The sequence below is a fragment of the Mchenga conophoros genome, linkage group LG7, assembly GCF_057382185.1.
Source record: "Mchenga conophoros isolate Kocher_MC1m ecotype Shallow Benthic linkage group LG7, M_conophoros_male_GT1.1, whole genome shotgun sequence".
In the NCBI taxonomy this organism is placed as follows: domain Eukaryota; kingdom Metazoa; phylum Chordata; class Actinopteri; order Cichliformes; family Cichlidae; genus Mchenga; species Mchenga conophoros.
Window position 1 is genome coordinate 3,996,410 of NC_140532.1, and position 22,737 is coordinate 4,019,146.

Here is a 22,737-nt window from a genome sequence, read left to right on the forward strand (position 1 = left end):
TGTTAACTGACCTGCTATTTACGAGTCCACAAGATTATTTAATGTTAAAAACATTTTCCCCACATTCCGTTTGCTTTACTTAAAGAACCTGCTGTCGTTATCGGTTATGGAGGAGAAACTATCCTCGGTGGCTACAAGAATTATCAGACGGGGAGTCTTAATAATGTTGTAGGATTTATCTTGGCTTTTGCTTGAGAAATTAAATTTTTCACAGATGACAGGACCATTCAACAGGCAGGGGGCATCAAACGTATTAAATGTACAATTCTGGGTTTTTGATGTCTGACACCAAGGCACTAAAAATCTATTTTCCCCACCTCTGCTGAGAAGATTACATTTCAGCCCCCACCCTCTTTATTCTCCCTCATGCAAGTCCCCCAATTTCATGGAAGCGCAGCAAAAAAATATCAGGTAATTTTAAGATGCCTGGGTTCCATCACAGTGCCCGCTACAGCTTCTTTGGCAAGTTAAAAGGCAGGTAGAAGTTAAGATTGAAGTTAAATGCGTTTCAAAATATACTGGAAAAGCACAGATAATACCATATGAACAGTATTCTACTACTTCTTTAAATCTATGCAGTCCCACCACATTATATAGCCTGCCTATTTGCATTTAGGAATTAATTCCTTTCTGCTACTGTACTTTGTGTTCTCGGTAGAAAGCCTCCGCTAATCCTTTATTAAGCCTGGGCTTGTAATGAAAGCAGAGAAAAAGTCACAGTAACATCTCAGGCTGGCTAAGGTGGAATGAAAGGTTTAAAAATAATAATCTCTTGCTCATAACTATAAGACATTCAATTAAAAAGTTTGATTTTAGAGGACAAACACGTAAAAGAATTGCATCGTTTATTGCCGTCTTCAGCATACATCCAACACCCCTATGAATTTTAGCTACATGAAGCATTTACATTACAAGTCGTTTGTCGACAGAGTAGTTTTAAAAATTAGGATTCACTTTCTTTACATATGATACAATTTGCACAGGTTAATAAATATCAATACAATCATGTCAACCTTGGAACACACAATCTAAAACAACAGCCCATAAAATTGTGTAATATTCACAGCTCCAAACAAGTCATAAATATAGCCTCTGACATTTCTACACTGTAAAACAGTGCCCACCTGGATTTGTACAATTGGCAAAGAGGCCTACTAGTCCGCCAAGGATGTCCAACGGATAAACCAAACCAATATTCTCATTCAATGTAGCTTGTGCAGTTCTTTAGGGTCCCATTTATGTGTAGTTTGGGGACCTGCTGTAGAAAAGTGTTGTTTTAAAAAAAGAGCTCCAGTGGAACACACAGATGTGATTATTGGATACCTCAAAAAAATCTAAACAAAAAAAACAACTTAAGTTTATAGAATGGAAATGAAAAGGCATCTTTTTCAAAGCTAAAGTATTAACACTGCAGTATATAGTTGTGTAGTGTTCTCTCTTCCCCACAGTAAGTCCTCCCATACTAACAACAGTAACATCAGGTCATTAGTAACATCCCATTGTTAATACAGTCTATCCCGAGGATTGTTTCTACTGTTTAACAAAGCAGGAACCAAAATGTGAACAAATACTTGTAAACGTTAACGGTCAGTGTGATACACAGCCAATGAGAGCTCACAGAGAGGCCCATCATCATCATCAACTCATGTGAAATGCTTAAATATTTGCATCCAAGTCTTCTATGTGCCTGAAGCCATAATTCCTGACATGCAGCGGCATGTATGCGAGATACAAAAGAGATATGCGAGATAATGAGATTCTGGGCACTCTCCTGTGAATACAAATAAAATTAAAACAAAACCATTTTTTTTAACTGTTAAAAGCAAAACATGGTAATAAATACATAAACATGGACATATTTAATGGGTTCATAGTGGTGACAGACTCTGCAGGGGGAAAGGAAAGAAAACAACAACAACCCCGGAGCGTTTTATGATGCATTTGTGGTTTCTGAAGGATGCTGATGTGAGTTTGTCACTAGGGAGAAAAAAAGGCAGCTTCAGCAGAGTCCGTTCTACAGTCGGACTGAAAAGAGCGAGCTAGGAGACCTTGCTCTGACATTTAAAACACACCTCTGCAGCACTAAGACCGAGGACCCTCATCTACTGAAAATGGGACTCGATTATACCCCCTCCCATTTTTGTTTTTACAATTCCTGTACATCAGCAGGACCAATCTTCATTCTTCCCTTTAAATAGTGGAGAACAAAGTCTTTAAACGCTCTCCTAACCCCCCGCCACAATTTTCAAGGTTGAGATGTTAAAGTTGTGAATATACACACCACGTCTCCACCCACAGACTGAGACAGCAAGCATAACTGCAAAGTGATTAACATGTACTGCCTTTGGGCAGGGGATATGTAAACGCTGCAGACTGCTCCAACATCACAGGCAGCCGTAGTGTACATATTATGTTGTTGGGGTTCTTCACACATTGGCTGCTCTAGGTGTGACAGTTTTAGGCCAAATGCCTGTGTCAAAGTTCAGCAGATATATCCACATCAAAGACGCCCACGTGAGACTGAGACCGCCTACGAGCAGTCGAAAACTTGAAATGATTCCCCTCACATCAAGCCCAGTTGAGGTTAAAGCCTTTAGAGAGCATAACAGCCTCCAGGTCCTTGTCTTCCTCCTTCTCTCGAAGTCTCTGCTCCTCCAGGAGAGCAACCAGGGCATCTCGTTGCTCCACCACTTCCAACATCTCATTCAGGATCTGCTTCTCCTCAGCCAGTTCCTTCTCAGATTTCAGGTGGTCTGAAAGAAGCCCGTGCAAATTTGAAAACAAAGAGACGTTATGCAGATATGAACGCTGGGAGCTCATTTGTATAGCCCGTCAGCTAATTTGCATTCGAGCGTTCACCTTCCACGGCCATCCGTTCCCTGAGTTCCTGCTGCAGTCGGCTCTGTCTGTCCTCCAGCTCCAACTCTCTGGCACTTGGGGACAGAAAGTAAGAAGGGAGACTGGCTAAGTTAGTGTCACTAATGAGCTATAGCTTTCGACATCTACATTATTCATCAGACTATTCATTTATCTATGTAGCATTTCATTAATTAAAGAATATACTATCTGGCTGGAAAAAAAGATGGGCTATTAATCTAAAAGCTTTTGGTAAGCAATGATGAGATGATACTGGATAATTTAAGGGCCAAAATTAAAGCAGTAAAGTTGGTTTTCCTACATTTTTCTAAATGTATTGAAAAAGCGGTCACATATCAGCAGATGAAAAATAAGTGACTTCATAGCAGGGGAATCAACATCACACTCATAATATTACTATTTATAAAAGAAGGAGGTAATAAATCTCTGCTTCTGTCAAGAGAAACATAACTTATAAACCTTAAGAAAGACATTATATTACATATTTAGGCATTTATGATATTACACTTATAAAGTAATCTGACGCTGGAATGCATTTTGATCACCTGGCAACCTTCGGGAAGACTGGCAACTGCAACTTTTGGTTTCTTTAACCCAACTTAAGGGTAAAAATAAACATTTATGACAACATATGTGCAACTGGACTCATTCACTTTATAGATGCATCTTGTTAACCTATGAAAATGAGATGCTAACTTAGCACACCACCCTCTCATCCATGCACGGTCGCTTCTGAAAAGAAGGATCCCTTTAAAACTGTAGTTCCCGAACCAGCTGGTGAGAATACAGTGACGTGGTCTGTTATTTACAAACCTATAATTCTTACTCAGGCTTGATTTGTTTATTATTCTGGTCACTGCTCTGAAGTTTCTCACCAACTACTGAAAACTATCAGAGTCCAAGGAATTCAAGAATCATCGCGATCGATGATGTCTGGTCATGGCCCTGTTGTATTATCCACTTACTATAAACTTTATAAGACGTACCCTTAAAATTAACCACTGAATTCACCTCATCTCAGCCAACTACTGACATTTTCTAAAGATCAGTTTTCCATCTGTACAGTGCACATTAGTGAAATTTGCCATCATACATGTACCTACATAAAAAGAAGAAGCTAACATATGAACCAGTGACAACCAAGTTTTGCATCTTGGACATTAAAAGGATCCAATCAGCTAACACATTTGGGGTTTTTCCAGTGCACCTTTAAAGGGATGTACTTACAATATCATGAGTTCGGACTCGTAGCGGACTAGGGCATTTTTCTCCTGCACCAGCTTGAACCACTCTTGCATTAGTTTAGGATCGTCTTTCTTACCCATACCTGGATGGAAGGAGGAAGCACAGAGCAGCAGTGAGACTCCAGGTGGCTGCGGCACGACACTCATGTCACAGAGACGAGGACTGACACAGGCAATGCAATGACAGCCAAGCCAGGATGTCCTTACAGAGGGATGGTGAGGTGGAAGAATGGATTCGACATCGACGTGATTGGCCGTGCCATACCTAACGATGGCACTCAGAAGGTGAGGAGGAGCTACAGGACTCAAATTTGGCATGTGTGCACATAGAAACACACACAATCCACATACAAACACATACAGACAATACCTGTTGTTGTGAAGCTGAGAGTTTGTGTTACCCAGTTTGGTCCTTTCGACAGACGTAGCTACTTTCTGAGCAACTCCTATATGTTTTTTTGCAAGTGTGAGTAATAATAAAAAATTCACAAGTCTACCAATCAATAGCTAAGATATTAGAGAGAAATAAATCCAAGGACCTATGGAAATATTTCATCTTCCCCTGTCCACATATTGACCGACCAGCTGAAATGAAATCCTTTCAGATCCTATTCATGCTCGGTGGTTTTATGGGTACAAAATAGGTGTGAATTATTCTGCAGTCTTTACATATTCAATAACGTACTGAAGTGTTATAGGAGGACTTATCACTGTGACCAGTAGAGAAGTTCCCTCTATTCATCCTGCCACAGAGACGAGCATATTTAGTGCTGCTGGCATCATGCATTGCAGTCAGAGCGCAGAGCAGCTGCACACTTCTCCTGCAGTCCCACTTGACTATGCAGAGAAGACCAGTGTATGGGGCATGCTTAGGGAAGGTCTGCTGCTGGGGCGATGCACCCTTTCATTTATCTGACTGCAGCAGGTGGAGCCAAGCGGTCTTGATGAAACACCAGAAGGCGAACCTTGATGCAGCGTGACATACTTAGCTGGGGAAGAGGAGGCTCTTGCACAACGAAAAGAAAAAACATTGTACACACATAAATAGCATGGCTGTGGTCTCGGGCACTGGCTGCTGCTAATTGACAGACAAGGGACAGAGAGAGAGGCAGAGGTGGAGGAGAGCTGCTCACACTTAGAGCAATGCAACATGAGAAGACAAAAACACGAAGCCTGATTTACCAGACCTATTCTACAATGGGAGCTTTTCTTCTTCCTTAACTACTTCTGTCTGTTCCACTGACACCACCCTTCAGCCAAGGCTCCCATCACAAAAGAAACAAGGACAAAAACAACATGCCTTTCTTTTTGGGGGGGATTTTTTTCTCTTCACATGGATTGAAAGCTTCACTGACCGAACCACGTGGCCCACTCATTTTTAAGACTTACATAAGGCTGGAATTTTACAACAAATCATCACACCATGCAAGTTTCTTGCTGACAGGCCAGTCAGGTGTCAGGTGGTCATTGCTCAGTTTGAACATTTTATGATTGCATGACATTGTAAAGATTTTATCAAAGGATAAGCCAGAAAATCCAACCAAAACATGCTGCTGATTAGAGTCACGCTGTGGCTGAGTAGTTACTAAGTTACTGCAGTAGTACTTAGATGGTCTAAACTTTCTACATTATTGTATTAAAATAGGTTGAAAGGTGATTTCTTTATTTAAAAATGAAAAATGCACCAGAGTCTTCAATATTCTGTTTTTCTAATATGGCATTTTCTGAAAATGAGCATTACACAGGAAAGACATAATCCATTACGGCTAGCAAAGAAGTATGCTAAGCTAAATCTTGATATTAAATTACTCCCACAGTAAAACACCTGTTCAGGACTTGAGGGACCCCCCTAGTAGGAGCAGAGATGTGTTCTGGTAAACTATCCACAATGATATACAGCGGTCCCTCGTTTATCGCAGGAGTTACGTTCTAAAAATAACCCGTGACAGGTGAAATCCACGAAGTAGCCAACTTTATTTTTTTACAATTATTATAGATGTTTTAAGGCTGTAAAACCCTTCACTACACACTTTATACACTTTTCTGAGACAGGCGTGGACCTTTTCACACTTTTCAAAATGTTTCATCGACATCGTTGCGTTTGTTGGGGAGAAAACAAACATACCGTACGGCACTTCAGAACACGCTGCTAGCGATCGAAGATTTATGTACATTTGATAAGCTGAACGCGTTCTGTACTGTACAGGAGACACGGCACGAGATTGATTGACAATGGTCTACAGCCAATCAGGACGCAGAAGACAATACGCTGGAAAAAAACAACAAAAAACAAACATGCAAAATTGAACCCAAAAAATCTGTAAAACAGCGAGGCTTCGAAAAGTGCACGGCGTTACAGCGAGGGACCACTGTATACTTCTAACAAAATTATTTTTCCCCAACATCAGCTTCAGCGTGATGAGCTCCTTCATATTCTGGAGAAACCTACTGAGCCTAATGTCACACAAACAGTTAGGAAAAGCTGGGAGGACAAAGGGGGGGGACCAACGACGTAGCCCATTTCTGGAGATCCTTACGCTTGCAGGTAACCTGCCACAACTGGCGGCAGATGCAGCGAGGTTATGTTACCTTCAGGGGAACAGCAGGGGCAGAAGGAGAGCGGTCTTCGGCGAGGCATCCCCACAAAGGGCTCAACTTCCACAAGACAGAGGGGAAAGAGCGTGAGGGAGTGACGCAGGTGGGCACATTAGGAGGGGGAGGTAAGAAACAGTAAGAATGGAGGAAATAATGTGGGAGGAAAAAAAAAACAGACATGACAGAGGCAAAGAGAAGAGGACAAAGAGGGTGCAGGAGGAAGGGGAAGGAGAGGTTTGAGGTGAGGAAGAAAATATCAAAGAGAAAAATCAACAGGGGACAGGAGCACTGCGATAGGGAGCAGACAAATCACCTAGAGAGAGGAGGTGGGAAGAGATCAGCTGTGTGGTGTGAGAAATGAAAAATATGGGATAAAATAAGAACAGAAAACAAGAGGGGGGAAATCTAGAGCATAGAAGAGAAAATAATCCTGTTTGATCTTGCAAGTGTAGTTCTTCTCATGATCTTTCAATTAGGTAAAAGCACCCTATATCTGTGCGCTACACACCACGCACATAGCCAGTGGTTATATATAAATGATTTATTCCCATTATAAAACCCATTACTGCTCATAAATCCATCCCACTCGCAGACGCAGATAATGGCTTCATCTTTAAAGTGCTGCTTCTTGTACACGCTACATGTTTAGACCACCCTGCGTAATTTGTTGCCGGTTTGGCGACTTCTGAAGTTTAGCTTCTTCTCAAGTGCAAATTAGGATTTTTTTCTTCTTCTTATTTGCATCCACTAAAAAGATTTTCTCAAAACGTAAGATTACAGATAGGCGTTTATTAAGTAACTTCCACTAAAATATAGACTAGAAAATATGTGTAATGTAAGGCACATTTCACTTAAAATGGAGCAAATATGCAGGATCTTCTATAGTAAGGGCTCATACTCGAGTAAAAAAAAAAAGATTTTTCAGGTTGGAAGGTGAGGAGGCGTGAGAATGAAATGCTCAATACGTGCTACAAGGGACTATCACAGAAAAGAAGGAAAAATTGCAACTTAAAAAGACCGAGGCCCTAATAAAATGTTTATGGCTTCCCCAAATCATCCAAATGTGCTTATGGATTGTGTCGTTTGTTCAATGAATCTTCATCTATGCTCATAATTATTAAAGTTGATTATTACATTTCTAAGTAAAGTTAATAAAAATAGCAGAAAGAAGAAGGGGGAAATTACCTGGCTTTAATATTAGATTTTTCCTCTTTTGTTTTTTCCTTGCAGGTCTCATCTGCTAGCACAAACCGTATAAGCCACTATTCAGTGTAAGCGCCACAGTTCTTCATCACCCACCAAACACGATAAGCAGGACGGAGGACTAATGGAAAATTATCAGGAAGCTAAAAGTGTTTTTTTGTGACACATCCAGCCCAAAACATTCAACAAACCCAAAACAGTTTCAGGTTCATACATTTGAATTAGCTCAGAAAGAACAAATAAAACCAGCTGGATTGGAAGTGATGAAACACCATGCCTCCTGTTAGACTTCTGGGCAACCAATTAGAAGGGGAAACTCGGACGCTTGCAGAGTGACCTTTGTGCCAAAACAAAATGACTCTGCACAATCTTCTTTTTGATGAGTGCCGACAACCAGCGACACAAAAGCACAGAGAAGCCCTGCATAAAGAAATGCTCATTTTTCTCCCTCGTGCTGAGAAACTCCATTTATGCTAAATAACTAAAAATCAAACACGTGTTTCTCACAAACCGAATTCACAGCAGACGTGAGGTGAAAAAGATGCATTCCTCTCATACTCGAGTCTAAAGGAGAACAGTGGACACGACGAGACCTTTCAGCCAGACACAGTCAACGCGTTAAACAGTTTTCCAGCAGCAGCTTATACACAGCGGCTAATGTTTTAAGATTACAGCACTACCCATTAGTGCACACACACATACACACACACACAAACACTTTGGGGAGTTATGCAACTGAGCAGGTATGAGAAAGATTGCTGGGACTACAGTGCAGAACTACAGCAGGACAGAGTTCTGAGGCGAAGCTAAGAGCCAGGCTAGGAGTTTAGTATTAGTCAAACCAGGGTGGGTCACAGGTTACACATGTGTGTGGTCGGCAGGTGTCCGAGGTTTGTCCATCTTCCATCACACTCTAGCTCCAATGTGCAAGATCGGAACATGACTAGATGAGATGAGTTGACTCAAAAGTGTCACAAACGCGATATCTTTAGATGTAATGTGACAGTTGACAATAAAAACACAGAAATAAGACACAGATTTTTTTTTTTTTAATATCTTTCTTGAAATACAAGGCTGGGATTTCTTTTCTCTTATTGTTAAAATTAGGAAAGCCAAAGCTCTTTCAGTTCATCTACAAACTGCGTTGCTTCAAACATGTTTTCCTTCCAGCTAATGGTGTAAAAGAGGACAACTGACAAAGATCGATTTAGAAATTTGCACTAGAAATGAAAATAGAGACCCTGTGCATGCAATATTACGAATCTCACATGTACCAATTAAAAAAAGAGATGATTTACTGAAAAAAGGTCATTAGTTTAAAACAAATACAGACATTAATCTGTTTTACAGTTGTCCTGTATGTCTCCCATAAAAATAACACTGAATATATCGATGTAGGAATATGAGAAGACAGCAGGATCAGTGCATTGGTGGTTTTGGTCTTCTCATGAACAGAATATTCAACGTTCCCAGCCTTTAAGTAGAACTCTGTACTTTTCTCGGTTCCCCATCTCAGCTGGCTTGCTGCTACTCGCCAGGATTTTATTTGATGAACAGTATATTATTCTATCTGCTAAATTAAACGTTTTAATGAATATGCAACAGAAGACCAGAACTTTAATGTGCAGCAAAAGCATGAATGCATACTGCTGCTCTAATATCACTCTTTGCATTGCGTCGCCGTTTGCATCAGTGCTGCACCAAACAGTCTACGTGCAGCAGAGTGACAAATAAAAGTTACTTATTAATTCGTTCATTCATCATTCATAAGTTTATAGAGATCAAAGACAATCTTAAGAGAACAGCACGAGGCCAAGTGTCTGATCTCCGTTTGATGTAAAGAGTGTCTGAACTACAAACCCAGTAAAGGAGAAAGCGAGGGGAGGGAGGGAGGGTAAAGGAGCAGAGAGCATCGCAGTGGCTTAAAGCCAGCCAGCCAATCACGGCGGATATGAGGGGTACAAAGCTCAAGTAGTAACAGGGAGGAGGAAGGACAGATTGGGTTAGCCATTAGGTTAGTTTTAAAGCGACAGATGTGAAATACATACCGCCCAGATGCAAGTCCAGGATTTCACTGTAATTAGAATCTCCCCAATAGTCTACAACGACAGGGATATATTAGAGATAGGAGTTACTTAACACAGCCCCAAACTAGGCACACAAACACGCACACACTGAAATCTCCAACAAAAGCAAGTCATGCATGTTCTCTGAAACATACAGACACACACAGAGTCCATCAGTACTCACCACAATTCAAATGCAGTCATTTTGTGCAACAGAATATTTCCAATGATGATAATAAAAGACTGCTGCATAGATTTGGTGTGTTGCCGTTTGCTGGGCTATTCTGCATATTTGCTCTGTTTTGTGTGTGTGTGTGTGTGTGTGTGTGTGTGTGTGTGTGTGTGTGTGTGTGTGTGTCGACGTGTTGAGGAAATTGCTTCATTTTTATGTGTATTGATTTGAGCAGAAAAGAAGAACTAGCTCTCCACTTATGTACAATTAAATCTACATGTGCTGAGATCTTTGGGTGGAGCAGATAAGCTGTTGTGCATTCCGAAAGCAGCAAAAAAATAAGTAAATTGAAAAAAAGATAAGACAAGATCTCAAGAAATATCTGTATCAAGTCATCCAACCACAGCAAATATTTGCAGAAATGATTCCAATAACAAAGTTGTCGGGCTGCAAACCAATCCGAATTTGATTTCTTACATTCTGATTGCATTTAGGAAATCTAACGTGATCCGAGTATTGACTGGAGAGGCGGTGAGAGAGACGAAACACATCCAGAATGAGCAGACACCAATCTATGTCGGGGAGGGGGACACACGCATTCTCCTCGTTTGCATGCAGCTTGGACTGATGATGGCAGACACGTTATGAACGAACACATATCGACATGTTCGGAGATGGAGAACTGTTGCAGTGTGTCACCACAGATGGACCCTACGTAACAGTTTCATGTGTGGTTAATTAAAAGGAAAGGGAGAAAAAAAATTAAGAAAACTACAGTAAAATCTAATACCTGATCTTCTTTTGTGCTGTTTGGGTAATGTACAAGTACCTTTATACAATCCTTTAAGAGAGTAGAGTATTAACACGTTAAAACATACTCAAACAGCAAACTGGATAAACAGCCGATGGTAAAGTAAAACAGTCATTTGGTCGGCGAGAAAAGGGACCGACTGAAATTAATGCTCCGCGTGTCTAGATGCATGCATTTGCATGATTAAAGTTTTCATTTCATTCCATTAACTTCACCATAAAGTGCACTAGGCTGGAATATCATTTCAGTGCTGCAAAGTCAACCTTCGTACTTTATCCTCATGCAAGTCTACATCATGTAAATATTATATTATTACTACTGAGCACAATTCATGCTTAGAAAAAATTGTGCTGCTCTCAAAGAAATTATTTATTTCTCATTTCGGAAGTATATCGTCTGTGATAGTCCCTTGTCAGAAACAATTCGGGATTATTACTTTGGAGAAATAAATGTGTTTTTCCTGCATACGAAATCATGTGCTGAATTATGCTTCGGCACAAGTGAATAAATGGTAAACGCACACAGTGATTTCAGCACAATCAAATGAGCGCAGAGGGACAGGTTTGCTGAGTTACGTAACCCTGACGGTTGTTATTACTATTCCCTTTGGAGCTCTAGAAAATTCTGAACTCATATCGTGTAAAGATAAAACGTGGCCTCTGGTGAGCAGCTTTCATGACCAAGATCTTACGTCAAATTTATGGCAAAGTACTTGTAAAACATTAACAAGTGAGGTGTCTAATACGCGATCTTAAAAATGCACGCGCACATAGGAAGCCAAACTGAATGAAAAAAATCGATATATGCAAGTATGACTGACGAGGAATTACCTGCTTCTCCTCTCAAAGCTTTCTCCACAGCTACGCCCCTCTCTTCCAGCTGCCTCTGCTTCTCCTCCACCTGCTCCAACTGCCTCTGGATGATCTGAGGAGACGATCAGCAGCAGAGGCACATCAGTATCATAAATGCACAGGGTGATAACTAACTACCAGTAATTAGAAATCCCCCCTAAACTCCCACAGGGAACACTCAGTCGATGCGGCTGTTTACTCTGTTGAAATGTCAGAAGTGGCAACGACAACTATATTTAACGCCTGCAGCCACACAGGACATTTGTATTAATTTGTCAAAAACCCCAAGAAAACGTGCAGATTTCAGTCGCTTGTCATCTTCTCTGTGTCTTGATTTGAAGTTGTTTTTTTTGTTTTAATTTGAAACTTTTGATGCTTTTTCCCCCCCTCTCGAATCTCCTGTAACAGCTTCTGTCAGGTCTTGGGTTTATCTGTGCCACACAGAATTGGGAGCTGAAATAGAAGAAGTCCTGTGGGGTCCTGCAAATAGCCAGTAAAGGGAAGCAAAACTGAGGCCAGCAAATGACAGCTCCAGGAGAAAGGAGAGCTTAGTGCTGAGTCAGGGGAACGGGAGTCTGACTGCAGTTACAACATCAATCACCATGGATGAATCTGGCCTCAGTTCAAAACATTAGGAGTGACCAAATGGTAAAAAGCACCAGGGGAAGAATGCAGGAAACTGAATTCCCAAATTATATTAGGAAAGCAGTCTTTAAAAGAAGAAAGGACAAACCTGGGCTCTGTGGAGCCGCTTCAGTTCCTCCTGCTTGGCCTGTCGTCGTGCAGCTTTTTGGACTCGACGCGTCAGCTTGGCATTAAGCTCTTCCTCCGTGTAGGTTTTCTGTGTGGAATAACAAAACGTAAATCAGAAAAGTCTCATCCACAAGGTCCTAATGTGTGTAGGTGGCTCCGTGAGGTGCTGAGCACTCAGACAAGCTGAGGAGGGGAACTTTCTGGATCTTCTAACAGGGCGAGGAGATAACAGGAAAGTGGCTAATGCTATTTAAAGCTTCATCGGTCATCTACGGGACTCTCGGGGGCTAGAAAAGTTATGCTTGCATAAAACACAGTGTGAAACATACTTCATATAAACTTTGCTGCAAGCTCTGTTATAATCCTCCACAATAGATAATACATATGCGAGAAAAAACAGAGATGTTTCCGCTGTAAGCTGACATGGATGAGCATTTAAGCTAGCGCAAAACGGCAGAAAGAGAAAACATGAATGAAAACATGTGAAAAGGTCCTCCAGTAGCCAGACTGGAGTAAATACAGAGCCGCAGTGACAGATTAATCTCATAACAGCCTGGGGTGTCAACAGATGCAGAGGTATCACGGTGACCAGAAAAGAGAGCGCTATTGGAAACGTCGTGTTATAACAGAGTGGATATTCAGCAGTCAGTGAGCGAGCGTTGCTGTCCAACTGTCGCATGCATCCAGACAGAACAACGATTAGCTTTAGGCCAGGCCTACGCAGGGTGTTATGAAAGTAAACTGGCACGTGTGCAGGAAGACGAGACGGGGTGCAGGAGGGTTATCAGCGGGAATGTATGTAATACTACCTTTGTGGCATACGATCTCTTGAACGCCAGTGCGTGAGGGACATAAACAGACTTGGGGCAGACGAAACATAAAAGGGAGGAAACAAACATGATACAGATGATATGATTAAATGGGTTAATGATTATGTTAAATAAACAAAAGTAAAATAAACAGAACAGTGAGTCACAGTCTAGTTGGTACAATCAAAACAGGCAACGTTAATATCACAAAAAAGACAAGGTGGAATGAAATAGTTAAAGATCTACATTAACTACAAAATTGTGACACTAACCAAGAAACTCAAGTGTAAAATGTTTTATGATGAGATGTTGTGTCCAATACTACAACTATGACGCTTGTGTCTTGTCTAGTATTCACAGATCTGAAAGGGATGGGGACAAAAAAAAAAAAAGAGACTACTCTATAGATTTCTCAGGGGCTCTCACTGACTCACACATGGCTGAGAGGCATGATACAACTTAAAACTCCTGTTACTGTAGCCGTATGAAGTGAATAATTCAGATCAATAATCGTTACAAAGAAGAAAACGACATTCATCAAACGACAACGAGCCACAACATCAAAACCACAGACGGGTGAAGCGGTTAGCACCGCGGCATAGACACCATGATGCAAAGCAATGTCCTGCAGGTTTTAGATCTCACCCTGGGTCAACACACCTGAATCAAATGATTAGTTCATTACCAGGCCTCTGGAGAACATCAAGACATGTTGAGGAGGTCTTTTAGCCATTTAAATCAGCTGTGATGGATCAAGGATACATCTAAAACTTTTCCATGGCTGTATCCCAATTCAGGGTCTGCAGCCTTAAAGGCCGCATTTTATGGCCGATTACGTCACAGCGACGTGGCAAAGGATTTCCCAATTCGAAGGCTGCTCGAAATGCGGCCCTCAGATGCGTCCTTCATTTCCCTGAATTTTAAGGCTGTGGCGGTGTAGACTTCGTGGCCCAACATATCCCAGAATGCATAGCGCGGCGGTGGGTGTGGATAATTTTGCCGAAGAAAAAAAAAACGGCGGATGAGGGGCGCCCGAAGAGTGAACTTTAAGTACTGAATATTATGTCACTTATTTATGTGCAAATGTTTAATAACGAAGAACATTAAACATTCCTGTTGGTCACATGTCGACAAAGTCATGTGACGTTAGTGACGTTTGTACTAACTTGGTTTTAAAGCCTTTACTTTAAAATATACGCCGTTCAATAGCTGAGCTTAATCCTACAGAGAATAATCAAAGCTCGTGTAGAAACAAACAAATGAACAAAAGATTTTCTCCTTCATCTCTGTCAAACAAAGCTGTATGAAACGTTTCCAGCTGTTAGTATCATGGTTGCTAGGCAACCTGGGCAGCGCAACAGACCGTCCCATTACACAAGCCTCGCACTTCCGGCCTTACGCGGCCCTTGAGGATCGTTGAGGCTGCGTACTTTAAGGCTGCAGATCCTGAATTGGGATACAGCCCATCAAGACATGTTGAGCAGATCATTTAGCCTTTAGATCAGCTGTGTTGGATCAAGGATGCATCTAAAACCTGCAGGACACCGGCCCTGAGGTCTGGTGTCCTGAAACTTTTCCATGTGTCCTGGTTGCAACACACCTGAATACATTTCGTAGGTCATTAGCAAGACTAGCCACGCCCTGAGTGGGGGAAAATCGACGCAGGTGTCCACAGGCTTTAGTGTTGTGGCTGATTTATGTACACGTTTCCAAAATATACACAAACAAAAGAGAATAGGAGTACATCTGAGCTTCATGCCTCTGGCCCTGAGCACGATTCTATCTATTTAAAACCACCAGAAACACACACAGACTCGGCAGCAGTGGCAAATATAATGCTGAATTTCAGCCATAAATGCAATGAGTGCAAATGGATTCCAATAAAAGAGCTCATGTTCTAAAATTTAAGGACTTGTTCCAAATATGTGCATAGTTCCAACGCCATTTATGCGTTCAGGATATTGAATTATTACGATCTTTTAAAGAATTCACTTGTCCAGACCTTGAAAATATTTTTATCATAATTTGTTCTGAGACCTCCCAAGGTCAAAAAAATATATATACACATTATTTTATTCCAATAACTCTTTAAAAAGAGATGAAATGATAGCAAAGATGCCACCGGCACGTTATATGAACTTTAACTAAAAGATTGGTGATGCTAAATGGCATTATTCAGAAAGATGACACTTTCTGAAATTCAAAATTATGTAACCCCTGCTGCACAATACCTCCTCGTCGTCTTTCTCCATTTCTCGCTTAACCTCCTTCTCCTGTCCCCTTTTTTTATGCCTCTCTTTCACCCCCCTTTTTTCCTTCAACTCCCTCCTCCTCTCCTTTTCCAGTGTCTCTTCCTTTATTGCCTCCTTCTGCATGCCTGATACTAGGTCAAAGATGTCCACATGCCTCTAGGAGTGGAAGAGATTATATAAAGAAAAACATTTTCGAGAGGAAGCAAAACAGAAACTGGTACAGCGGATGTCGTGATGATATGTATAGCCTTGCAAAGCCAGACTGCACGAGTTTCATTCACAACAGTTTGATTTTAAGTTGTGATTTACATCTAATGAGATGAACCTGCATGAGTAAAATTCATTCAAGAAAGGTCCAAAAAGGCGGTTTTAAGGACCCCAGGCAACTCCGGTTGGCGTTGCAAGCCTGTGCATGCATGAATCCCTAATGACAACCACGTGACATTTGTATTTGCTCACATCTGCTTTGGACTTCTGGGAGGATCTTTCCAGAACATCGTCACAGGACAGGTCGGAATCTTCGGAGAAACTCAGGTTTCTCCGAGTTTTCAAGTCTACTTCAAACGACAAGCAAAGACAACAATCAGCAATCAATAATTTCATAACATGAAATGAGCTTTGGAAGAATAGTCTTACCCGAAGATCTCCCAAGAGGTGATGTCCTTCTCTTCCCAGAGTCCTGAGTAGTGGAGCTGGACGACGGTGTACTCGGGCACGACTTATCATCCTTCTTCTTCTTGTCCTTCTTGTACCCTGAGAAGACAGCCTTCCACAGAGACTTGTGTTTTGGAGGCGTCTCATCTGCGCCCGAGAGCCTGCTGCTGTCGTTCTTGGCTTTTTTCTCCTTCTTGTTTTTCCGCGGGGAGAAGAGGGAGCTTCGTTTCTTACTTTTACTTGTAGAGGAGCCGTCTGACGAAGCCACCGAGCTGTCCAGGCTCTTGTTACTGCTAAAGAAACGCTCCGACAGGGCCTCGGACTTCTTTGACTCTAAAGCTTTCACAGCTGATGTCTTTGGAGATGCAGCTGACTTTTTACTTTTTCCAACAGTGTCTGGTGTTACATTCCAGGCCACTTTAGGTGAGGCGCCCTTTTCCCCATCGGACTCTTTCATTTTGCTCAACTGTTTGGCCATAGCTTCTTTTAGAGCCGGGCTCTTGACAGATTTTTCTCTGGCCCTTATCCTCTCCTCTGCAATCTCCCTGGCTTCTGGAGAGAACTGAGTTGCCCTCTGGGTCTTAGAGACTGGGTTGACTGGGATATTGGGTTTACCATTTTCCATTGCTAGTGCCAGATGAAGGGGAGGTTTTTCCCTGCTCGGCTTGCTCGTGGGCGGAGTGTAATACCTGTTCATGCTTGTGTCTGGTGTCCGGTCGTCGTAGCTCTCCTCCACATCGTCAGCAAAAGGAATCTCCTCCACAGTCTCCACAAATGACTTCCTCGTCTCCTGCGGCCGTGGCTTCTCCCTCTTCTTCTCCCTCATCACGACCACCGGGGTTGTTTCTGGAGCTGCCTGAGGTGAGGAGACCTTCCTGGGTGCTGGTTTGGGCACAGATACGGGGCTCAGCTGGGTCCTGGGTGCAGGAACAGGGGTAGTGGCTTTTGCTGGCTCTTTGGCATGCTCAGATGGAAGTTTTTCTGTTCCGTTGGTCCAGGACACCTGGTGTCTCTGCTGCCTGAGCACGGCTGGAGACTGATTAGCAGGCACGGGTGGTGGCGGACTGGAAGGTGGTGTCAGCATAGCCGAGTCGGACGTGTTATAGCTGTCACTGTTTACCGTCTGGCTTGTGGCCACACTTCCATTCAAGCCCAAGCCTGAGCTGCTGCTGATGTCTCTTTTATCAGAGCCATCGCTCTTGGGCTCAACAGGAGCGATAGGAGTAATGACCTGACCCTCGAGAGTGATGTTGAGTCTGCGAATGACAGCCCGGCCAGTGAAGGCAGGCTTCTGTTCCCCGGACACGTCTGCTGTTTGTGTCTTAGCGAAGTTGGAGTCCTGAGGTGGAGTCTTAACAACACTCCTTTCTAAGATTTTACTACTGCGGTCCAAAGGAGTCAGACCGAGGCTCTTTCTTATCTCAGCACTCTTCAACCAGAACTCCTCAATGATATCCGTCTTTTTAGACGGCGTCTCTTCTGTTGAGGAATTTGAAGGCTCTGGCGTGGCCATGTTGGTTTTAGCCAAGGGCGTTGAAGTGACTGCGGGGACGGGCTGAGTTCTGACGGGAGAATCAGAGGTGAGGGGTGATGAGGGTTCATGGCAGGGCAGCGGCTGGGCACAGATCGGGGAGAGGGGGTTTCCTGTGAGAGGGCAAATGGAGCGGTGAGGAAAGACGGGAGATTTAGGTCCTTCAGTTTCGGGCAGGGGTGTAGGCTGGGAGCAAATTGGTGAGCTCACTGGTGACTTGAGAGGTGACTCACTGGGTGGCTGTAGTGGAGAGGCAGCAGGTGGTTTGGTGGGTGAAAGAGGAGGAGATGAAGCAGAAGTTGGGGTTTTAACTGGTGTAGAAGCAGCAGCATTAGTAGGTGAGGGAACAGGAGACAACTGCTGGACAGGAGCAGGTGAAGGGCACAGCGGGCTCCTGGAAGTTGGAGATGGAGTCATCTTTTCTGGCTTTGTTTCCTCAGGTATGAAAGGATCAGGAAAAAAGCGGAGACCAGGAGATTTTACGGGACTTATCTACAAAACAAAACAAACAACAGAGGAGTTTAGGATTCAGGTAAAAGCCATTAATCGCTTTGAACCTCTGAAGCATCATCTCACCTGGGTTTCAGGTTCTGGGGATGGTTTAAGCGGAAAAAGAACAATATCGTCCTTCTGCAGCAGGCCGATGCTGGATGGTTCTGAATTCACAAAAGGGAGAAGAAAAGGCTCATTGCCTTTTATTTGTGGAAAACATATCTGCGTGATCGTGTAGAGAAACGTTTTGTGACATGTACCCATACTGGAAGCTGTTGCCAAGCTTTCCGATTTCTTGTCTTCCTCGGGAAGCGCTTCATCGTGCTCCGACTGGTGCAAACGAGCCTCAGCTTCCGCATCCGAAGGGATGTCATCTGGAATTTAAACATCACATCAAATATTTCATTATTACACAGCTTTGGAAGTTTAATTATCTGAGTCGTTTCATTTTGATGAAGAGAGTTCTTTGTAAACAAAAATGCTATTTTCCGCATGTTAAACACTTGATGGATTCATTACTGTTTGTAATGTTTTGACTGTTTACCCTGATCCATCTCTGTGCCAGGCTCCATATCTGGACCGTCTGCTTCGGCTTCGAGTACTTCATCTTCGCAGGGCTCTGACATGAAAAAAAGGGAAATAAATGAGTCATTGGAACATTATTATCGTGTCTTTAGACAATAACTGTGAGAACTTTTTTCTGTTTAAAAGTAGCTTGAATGAATCTTTTCTCAGAAATCCTGACAGTGAGGTGGAAAGCTATCGAGGCCGATTTTGAAAAGCCGAATACAAACATTAAAGGTCGAAAAAAAGGTGAGTAGATTTTAAAAATCAAAATCTATTTTTCTTCAGACAGCATTAGGAAAGAGTTTGGGCAAAAAAAAAAAGAAAAAAAGAAAGAAAATCTTTTGCATACAAATCAAACAGTCCAAGTCTTTTAATATGAACAAAGGAGCAGCTAGGCTGCAGCTACATGCAGCAACTTTAAATTAGTAAGCTGAAAATATTTGATCCAAGCAGAAGCACAACCAGAATGTTACTGGTTAAACTGTGGTTAGCGAGCAAAACTGGGAGGGGGAGGGGGCAGTTTATCCATGCAGTTTATATATCAGCTTTAACTACTAGGTGACCGATCTGAGTGCACGGGCACATAAACTACTAAAAGAACTTTGTAATTGGTCTGATCTCTGCCGGAGGTCTTTACTGGGCCTTTAACTCTGAACTCAAGGCTTATACGAGGACTTCAAACAGAGGTGTAGGACTCTCATTCAATTCATTCAAGCTCTTAATCAGCTGATAATGTACTTCAACACCCACATTCTGTGAACTTAATGCAAGTACAAGTGCCATTAAGAGGTGAGCTCCCAAAGCTGTGGTGCCTTGTGGTTTCACTCCCCGGAATATATTACGTTACAGCATAACATACAGAGCAAGTGCAAAAGAAAATACATATTTTGGAAATTAGAAGAGTAGAATGTAAGGTTTGGTTACAAAAGGTGAAACACAAGTGCTGATCTGAACCCAGGAGAGAAAAACCTCGACAGCCTTACAGCAGGCATGCTTGTGAGTTTACTGGTCTCTGCATGTGTTTATGCATGCTCCATGAAAAGAGGCCAGCCCAGCTGATAGACAGAACAGGAGTCTAAGACGGGATGTCAGGATCCCTTTCGAGTCTGTGCTACCTCCGGACAGGGACTCCAACCAGACTCTCACTGCCTCGTGTCGGGCGGACGTGTGGGCAGGGGCTACATTCAAACCAGAAGATACAGAACGACGAGGGATAGATGGCGGGGAAATAACAGTAAAGCAATTAGACACATGAGAAACAACATGGGAGAACACAAAAGAACAAAAGAGAATCAAATCAAAGGAACTGACGAGAGGGTTAAATGGCGCGCTGGGATGCGTTTGGAGAGCGTTATATTCGCCCCAGAGGAACAACAGTGACTCTGAATGACAACAGGCTCAACACAAAATTAGACATTCCGAGAAATAAAGCAATGTTACACAAATGTACAAATCAGAGGTAATTCAAAACAACAAGCTGGGGTCCACCTGTGGCAGACACAGACAAAGCAGCAGCAGCCACACTTGCAAAATGAGACACCCTGATCCTGAACATGGCGAGACCCACGGCCTTCCCAGGCGTATAGGCCCCCGGGTGGGTTACCTGCAGAGGAGGGCTGCGTGAGCTCAGAGGGCTGGGAGAGTTGGGAGGCTGAGGCCAGCTGGCCATCATCCTTGTCTCCCTCAGACTCCAGATGTGCTCTCAAACCTGGAATGGCGCTGGGATCCACAGGCTGCAGGACTTGTTGGATGTGGAGACTCCTCGCTAAATGTAAGTGTTGTGATTTTGTATTTTTGCGTGGCGTAAAGTTGTGTGAGTTAGGAGAGGAAGATAAAGAGAGATGAGGGTAGTTGTGGAAGAAAGGAACAGGGGGGAAAAACAGGGCAAAATGGAAGAGAAAAGGCAGAGAGACAGTTATACAGTGACAATGGGAAAAAAACCATCAAAGAGAAATGAAGGGCAGCTGCATGCAATACACTGCAAAACGCCAAACCATAAAAGTAAGCTTCAAGGGTACAAAGCTTGGAAAAGAAAATAATAACACATTTGTTAAATATAACAGTTCCGTCGCACAGCTGTAAAACATAACTGCAGCGCCGTGGGGGAGATAATCAGATCTGATTCATCAGATTAGTATTTTAATGCCATAAAGAACTCCAGAGGTTTGAAACAGGAGGTTAGATGGAATGGGACTGACAATGAAAAGGGAACACCGATGAACACAAAACTCACATAAAAACACAACAAACCAAACCATAAAGAAGCCAAAGGCACGCTTCTTGTAGAAATTATTGAAAATGAAACCCAGACAAGGCAGAATTATTCAAAGTAACTGCAAACACATCCGCAGGCACTTCCGTTGCTACCTTTAAATGTACCAACATCCTCTTCGTCTGTAAGGTACTTCTCCAGCCAAAGGCCTGACTGGAGTTCTCTATCCCAGGGCCAGTAATCCCCCTCTGTCAGCAGGGGGAGACAAAGGCCCCCCAAAAATAAATCAAAAAAGAAAATGACACAGACAGATACATACACGTGCATTGTATGTGGACATGGCAGACAAGCAGAAGAGAGACAAGAGGATGACTCGGTGTTTCAGACAGTGACGAGAACATGAAACAGTAAACAACACGGAGCTCTGAGGTCAAGGCCACTGAAGTCTGGATAGGGTGTAAACACATTAGCATAAAGAAACCATTAATTTCCACTATCACGGGAATAACAATGCAAAACTAATTTACCTTCGCTCGACTCCTCATCTTCTTCGGCCTCATTTTCATCCTCCTCCTCCTCGTCCTCTTCATCTACTTCCCCATCTCTGCTGCGTGTGTCAGCCAAAGCTTCACCCTCTCCCTCCTCGCAGTGATCGCCCCTCAGCTTGGCGTGGAGCTCTACCGCCTCCTTCCACGGAACGCCGCCGAGGTCTGACGGGCTGGGAGGCTGCTCCTCCGCCTCTTCTTGATCCTCCTGCTCGTCCTCCTCTTCCATGTCTGACTCTGAGCTACTGCAGAAAGTAGAGAAAAGGCGTCAGCAAAGTGTTAGGGAACATGAAAGAAAGCAAGTATTTGAGGACAGTACAAGTATGGAGACGTTCACAGCAGCCTGAGGGATTCTGGACTCTAGCAAAGAAGTTTTCTGTGATTCAAAATAGACAAACCGCTCGTTGGTGAACCCCCACAGTTAATCCCAACTAAGATGTTTTTAGCTTCCTCCCACTTCCTTTCTATCCCACTTTATCGTGATTGGCTAACTGTCACGAACAAAAAGTTTAAAGAGTGGGTGGAGCTTCTGTGCGCATAGCCATAGCTGCTTGCGTGACGCGACTATTTTAAGGACGTCCAAAGAGTTGAAACTTGTTTAAAGTCTTATTAGAGATCGTTTAAACAACTCGCTGAACACTAAACGGCAGAAAGGGTAAAACCGAATATCATAAAAACGAAATTAACGGATGTTGTTAAAATCTTACCTAGAACCCAGGTCAGCATCTGTGGCCTTGTCCAGCACACTGCTCAGATTGTGCTCCGCCAGCGTCTCCTCAGGCACCTCCTCCAGCTCCTCCTCCCTCTGCAGGGACAGACGGTAGTTCTCCAGCTCAATGCGTTCTGGAGTTCCCTTCAGGCGTTTAGCTAGGCTCGGTTCCTGCAGGCCGTTCACTTCCAGCACTGTGGGGTACAGGATCAAGGTAAGAAAGCAGAGGAGAGAGAGCACAGACGTGCAGGTGATGATCAGGCAGGTGCAAGCAGGACCAAACTAAATCCAATGTATTTGTGAACGCTGATGTGAAAACCGATGCAAATTCTGGCAGTGTATGTGTGAAGCTACGTCAGCGACAGCATCAAATCCATCACACATCCAACTAGTA

At 43.0% G+C, this 22,737-nt stretch overlaps 1 protein-coding gene across 31 annotated transcripts in view; it reads right to left on the bottom strand.

Moving 5' to 3' along the window:
• Positions 1 to 828: 828 nt before the first annotated feature.
• The window catches only part of mical3a (microtubule associated monooxygenase, calponin and LIM domain containing 3a), an 81,870-nt gene continuing 59,961 nt past the window's right edge, over positions 829 to 22,737 (bottom strand). For 14 of the 31 annotated variants that reach the window (XM_085281576.1, XM_085281580.1, XM_085281590.1 and 11 more), the window contains 19 exons: positions 22,342 to 22,537; positions 21,617 to 21,879; positions 21,245 to 21,337; positions 20,481 to 20,642; positions 19,993 to 20,055; positions 18,855 to 18,929; positions 18,571 to 18,684; positions 18,395 to 18,474; positions 16,270 to 18,310; positions 16,093 to 16,190; positions 15,613 to 15,789; positions 13,382 to 13,432; positions 12,553 to 12,660; positions 11,799 to 11,892; positions 10,948 to 10,998; positions 9,968 to 10,018; positions 4,105 to 4,204; positions 2,860 to 2,933; positions 829 to 2,753 (listed from right to left, as the gene is read on the bottom strand). In XM_085281576.1, the coding sequence (XP_085137702.1) occupies positions 2,569 to 2,753; positions 2,860 to 2,933; positions 4,105 to 4,204; positions 9,968 to 10,018; positions 10,948 to 10,998; positions 11,799 to 11,892; positions 12,553 to 12,660; positions 13,382 to 13,432; positions 15,613 to 15,789; positions 16,093 to 16,190; positions 16,270 to 18,310; positions 18,395 to 18,474; positions 18,571 to 18,684; positions 18,855 to 18,929; positions 19,993 to 20,055; positions 20,481 to 20,642; positions 21,245 to 21,337; positions 21,617 to 21,879; positions 22,342 to 22,537 (4,076 nt within the window). In that variant the 3' untranslated portion in view covers positions 829 to 2,568. The remainder of the gene's footprint in view (positions 2,754 to 2,859; positions 2,934 to 4,104; positions 4,205 to 9,967; positions 10,019 to 10,947; positions 10,999 to 11,798; positions 11,893 to 12,552; positions 12,661 to 13,381; positions 13,433 to 15,612; positions 15,790 to 16,092; positions 16,191 to 16,269; positions 18,311 to 18,394; positions 18,475 to 18,570; positions 18,685 to 18,854; positions 18,930 to 19,992; positions 20,056 to 20,480; positions 20,643 to 21,244; positions 21,338 to 21,616; positions 21,880 to 22,341; positions 22,538 to 22,737) is intronic. The other 17 variants (XM_085281585.1, XM_085281577.1, XM_085281595.1 and 14 more) reach the window with 15 other exon arrangements.